This window comes from Leptonychotes weddellii, unplaced genomic scaffold, assembly GCF_054177405.1.
Source record: "Leptonychotes weddellii isolate Sample4059 unplaced genomic scaffold, ASM5417740v2 HiC_scaffold_11253, whole genome shotgun sequence".
In the NCBI taxonomy this organism is placed as follows: domain Eukaryota; kingdom Metazoa; phylum Chordata; class Mammalia; order Carnivora; family Phocidae; genus Leptonychotes; species Leptonychotes weddellii.
The window spans coordinates 458-5,559 of record NW_027690114.1 but is presented as its reverse complement, the minus strand read 5'-3'; the positions used below and the strand labels follow the sequence as shown (position 1 = coordinate 5,559).

The 5,102-nt window shown below is 44.2% G+C and overlaps 1 protein-coding gene across 1 annotated transcript; it reads right to left on the bottom strand.

Annotated features, from left to right (window-relative positions):
• Positions 1–1,885: 1,885 nt before the first annotated feature.
• On the bottom strand, positions 1,886–4,870 carry LOC102745420 (LanC like glutathione S-transferase 2; the record flags this gene model as incomplete). Its single annotated transcript, XM_081809595.1, has 3 exons — positions 1,886–2,266; positions 3,360–3,507; positions 4,638–4,870. Coding segments are annotated over 3 exons (555 nt in total), but the record flags the coding sequence as incomplete, so codon positions are not given.
• Between the last annotated feature and the right edge of the window lie 232 nt (positions 4,871–5,102).

Sequence of the window (5,102 nt, the reverse complement as noted above, 5' to 3'; positions counted from 1 at the left end):
CTTCTCAGTCGGGGGAGACTTTCCTGTCCCTCCCCCACCTTCTAACACCATTTAAGTGTAAATCTCACCCAAAATGTCCTCACAGAAACACCCAGAAAAATGTGTGACCACATACCTGGGCGCTGTGGCCCAGCCAAATTAATATCTAATATTAACCATCACAGAGAGCTAGCTCACATTTTTAATGGGGGCTTTGAAATACCTACGTCTGTCAATCTTTTATCTGAGCTGTTTCTCCAACATACAACAACAACAACAGCCCCACGTCAATCGCCCTCCTGGAACGTTGGCGGTGAGACCAAAGGGGGAGGGGGGGCGCGATTCCGCCCGTGGGGGCAGGGAGGGCGCGCCCAGCACCCTGTGGCCTTAGAGGCCGGCCCGCTGCGTTCGGCACTGTGCTTCGCTTCAACTACCCTCTACAGCCGTCTTTCTGGAGCTGAAAGATCTGGTTCAACTCCTCCGGACCCTCTCCTTTTGTCTCCAGCAGCAGTTAGGGGGGAACAGTCACGGGGCAGGGCGACCCTCCCGAAGGAGATCCAGCCACTCCAGCTGAAGGCTTCGAGCGCAGCCCTCCTGCGCCCACATGTCCTGCCCCGAGCGCACCCGGCGGGGCTCCCCTTCCGCGGTACCGGCATGTTCAGCTCCGGCGGGCTCGCGTGTGCTCTTCTCCACCCTGTCTGGTCGTTTGCCATTCTGCCCTCTAGTCTCAGTCTACCTGTTCGTAGTCTGGGCCTCCGGATGGTCTCCTACTCTCATCAGGGAAGTTGGGTTTCATAGTTGCACGTTTTTCACTTTAAAGGCAGATAAAGGGCACAACCTTGGGGACTTGTGTTTCTCTCAAGGAAACCCCGGATATCTAACAAAATTAACCTCAACACCTACATCTAAACTTTAAGGTTATGTCTTATTGGTGTGGTTTTCATATGGTTAATGTTCCCCTAAGCCAAGTTTCAAAAGCTGGTGTTAAAACATTTTCTTGGGGAAACAGAAAACAGAGACAAACTACCAACTTTCCAGAATAATAGTGCTATTTTAAAAAGAGAGATGGACTTCTAGTTACTTTGAAAACATGTGTCTGCACTATAAAGAAAATTCACAAATTGGGATATATATGTTTTGCTTTCTACAACAATAAACAAAGACAACTAATTACCAGAAAAGGGGGTTTTAGGCCCGTTTAGATATGAATCTCCTTTAATGGTAGAGTAGGTTTAAAAAAGGGATTTGAAGTAAAAATTTTTAGCTTTTAGTGAAGAAGTTTTAACCTAAATGCTAATCCATGCTCCTTGACTTGCTAGCTTTGTGATTTTTGAGCATTAACTACTCTGTTATGGGTGTGGTCGATAAAGAAAGGCTTAATTGGGGAAAAAAAAAAAAAAAGGCTGTGTACGCAGCAGGGAAGGGCACCACAGGCCATAAGGCCGGAAGCTGGCTGAAGCACTATTTGGGGGGGGCGGTCTCTGCCTGCCTGACAGAACGGGGACTACTCAGTTCAAGCGATGTCAGGCATGACTGAGAGACCAGATCAGAACCACAACAATAAACTAGTTGAAAGTTTAGAACACAACCGAAAGCAAGCTGGGGGTATCTGAATAGGAAAAAGTCTCTGCCTCAGTCGGGATTCTGGAGGCCCTTTCTGCTCTGAGGGTTCCCCTCTATTCAAAGAGTAACGACTCCAATGAGCAGAAGGACATGGACCAAAGGAAAATGTGGCCACTAGACACCTAACCCAGTACAAAACCGCATGTACAATGTGCTCTTAGGGCGCCTGGGTGGCTCGGTTGGTTAAGCATCTGCCTTCAGCTCAGGTCATGATCCGGGAGTCCCAGGATCGAGTCCCGCATCGGGCTCCCTGCTCAGCGGGGGGTCTGCTTCTCCCTCTGACCCTACCCGTCCCCATTCTGCTCTCTCTCTCTCACATTAAAAAAAAAAAGTGCTCTCAGCACTTCAGTGCTTGGGGTTCATGAAGCAGAGCTTAAGTACCCACGATTCAATGTAGGATCCTTATTTTATTTCAGCCTGCTTGACTTACACTAAAATTTCAGGCCCCATTTCCTCTCTGGCCGAGTATGTACATACTGGAGGCACTGTATTAGGGTTTCCGAGCACCCTTCCTTACCTGCATTAGCATGTAGTAGATCCCGGCCATGCCGTGAGCCGCTCCAACATACTGCTTCCTGTGCCACTGGAAGAGCAGCGGGCAGCGCTCGGCCTTCCTTTCTTCCCTCGACAGAGTCTTGCCTGACTCGATGATAGCGCTGACTACCTACGGGGGTCAGGAGACAGCGCTGGCCTAAAGAATTACGTGTATCCTGTTTTCGTCTAATTAACACTAACAATTCTATATAGATTTCTTAACCTAAAAATCTAGAAGCAGGCAGTAGCCACCACCGTTATCTTTAGCTTATAAATTAATAAATACAGGCAGAGAGAAATCAGAAGAGAAGAAGAAATTAGGAAGTCAAACCACGACGTTAAAAGTCCTCTGTATGAACAGTTTACTAGAATCTAGAAAAACTTCCTATAAAAACTATCCTAGACTACTTAGTTCCCTTGTAACTGCAATGTTTTCTCCAAAAGACTGGCAGTACATCTAGGAAAGCCTGGAGGAATTTAGCCTTATTTATGGAAGGCTAATGAAATGAGGTCTCTTGTGGCATGCAGATTTTAGTTAAATCAAAAGAATATCATATCTGTAATGACTATGTAGCAAAGACACAATTGTTCCCTCATATCCTTTCTCCTTCCACACTTTTGGTAACAGTGCTCTAAGTTTTGGCGGGGCGTCTGGCCTCTCAGCTACAGAAAGACACGGTCCTTTGACTAAGTTCTGGAAGTAGGATGTGAGCAGAAGTGAAGTAGACCACTTCTGGATCGTGGCCTTAAAAAAAAAAAAAAAAAAGGAAAAGGAAAAAAAGGAGCTGCTTATCCTCTACTTCCTCCCCTGTCTTGAGCCTGGGGGTGCTCAATTAGCTTTGCGGATGCAGATGAGGGCACGCCCCTAGGATATGGGAGAAGACAAGAGAAGAACCCAGATCCTTAGCCATATTCACTGTGACTGCCTACCAGTTCAGATGCTTTAGGAAAGAGAAATAAAGATTCTACCTTTTTGAAGCTGCTGTTGTTTGGTACTAGTAAAAACAGGTAAATTAATAGGCCTAAGAGGAGGACAGATTAAAAAAAAAAAAACATTCCTAGAAAGGAAAAAAAAGGAGCTATTTATTGCTTTTATGAGATGCCTGAAGAAATTACTCATACCCAGAAGAAGAGTCCAGCCCCTAACGTAGCCCTGTGCTAACAGACAGGTTGGGATGGTAGAGATGACAGGACACCCATGGCTGACGGCAAGCCCACAGTACCTCTTTAATGGCTGACTCACACACGGTGCCTGGACCAATCTCCGTGTTCAGGTAGAGTAAGGCATACAGATAACCCGCCCGACCATAAAGCAGCTCATCGGGAAGCTCTGAATCTCGGCCCACGATGGTTCTCTGGAGCTGCAAAAGTCTACCCAACAAGAAAAATTCTGTTTTCCTGGAGAATGTGTGAAATTCCTCTTCCTGAAACTGTTAGTAACCCTATCAGTTTAGAAATAACCTGTTACTTATTTTTAATTTAAAACTGATTCTAAGAGGGCGCCTGGGTGGCTCAGTTGGTTAAGCGACTGCCTTCAGCTCAGGTCATGATCCTGGAGTCCCGGGATCGAGTCCCACATCGGGCTCCCTGCTGAGCAGGGAGTCTGCTTCTCCCTCTGACCCTCCTCCCTCTCCTGCTCTCTGTCTCTCATTCTCTCTCTCTCAAATAAATAAATAAAATCTTTAAAAAAAAAAAAAAAAACTGATTCTAAGAAATACAAACAAAACCCAAACAATAAAAACTTCTCCACTACACTAATTTCCCTCAGATAGCACATTAATAACAACACACCTTCCTGTTCAGAATATCTACCTTGATACCTAGTCTAAACCTTGTAAGAGATGATACTCAATTTTGAAATAAGAATTAGAAGAAAATGATTTAAAATTTAAAAGAAATTTTAAAATAAACTTTATTTTTTAAATTTTTTTTGAAATTACACTTAATTTAAAAGAAATTAAAAGAAATAGTACTAAAATGTAGTCAATGTTTGGGAATTAGCTTAACTCATTCTATCTTTCAGCAAACATCAACTGACTAGCGTGTGCCAGACACTCCACCAGACCACGGGAGTAGGCCCTGATTTCTACCTCTTCGAAAAAGAATATAAACCAAAAGGTGCAATAAAAGTTTTATACTCTCTAACTGTTCCAAAACAAATGAACCTAAAAAATAACTTAGGATAGTGAATCTAAGGCACAGATATAAGCTAACTTTCATGCAGTGAAGGCAACCAGAAATTATTTAGGAAAAAGAGTAAAGTCACACGAAGAAACAGGTCTATCTGTCCCCAGATTAAGGCAGACACAAGCTTGGATAGAAAGGAGGCATATGATCTTCTCATTACGCTCAGCGTTAACATACAAACCTCCTTCACTTCTAGGAAAGATCTGTTGGCAACAGCAGACGAATTAAAAAATAATTTCCTTTTTGAATGTCTTTCTACAGTAAGACCTTGAATTGAGAATTTAGAAAAAATACTTCCAGTTTGAAAAACTCACTTTGTGATGCATTCCTGGGACTCACAGTCACTTCTGAGTTTGTGATACACCACAGCTCCTACAGCAAGGGGTCCGGCGTCTCCGCAGAGGAAAGTGACCCTGCGGCCATTCAGGTTCCGAAGTGTTCTCTTGACGTAATCCAGGGACCGGAGCAGGTGGGTCTGGTCACCCGTGACCCGATACAGCTGCAGGTACAAAAGGGCTATGCCTGGAAAATGCCCCCCCGGCCCCAAAGAAAAGCATCATTACCTTTCTTTTTCCACCTTCGGGACATTGTTTTATGATCACATGAAAAACTTACATAAACCCTAAGTTTCTGAAGGGGCATCATCAAACAAGTTACATCTGATACATCTTTGAAAAACAGAGACAAAGAAAAGCCCTCAGGGTAGAAAAAGCTTAAACCAAGTTGAAATCCATTATCTTGCTAGTTGCTTTGTTACAGTGATTCGGTACGTCCTAGAC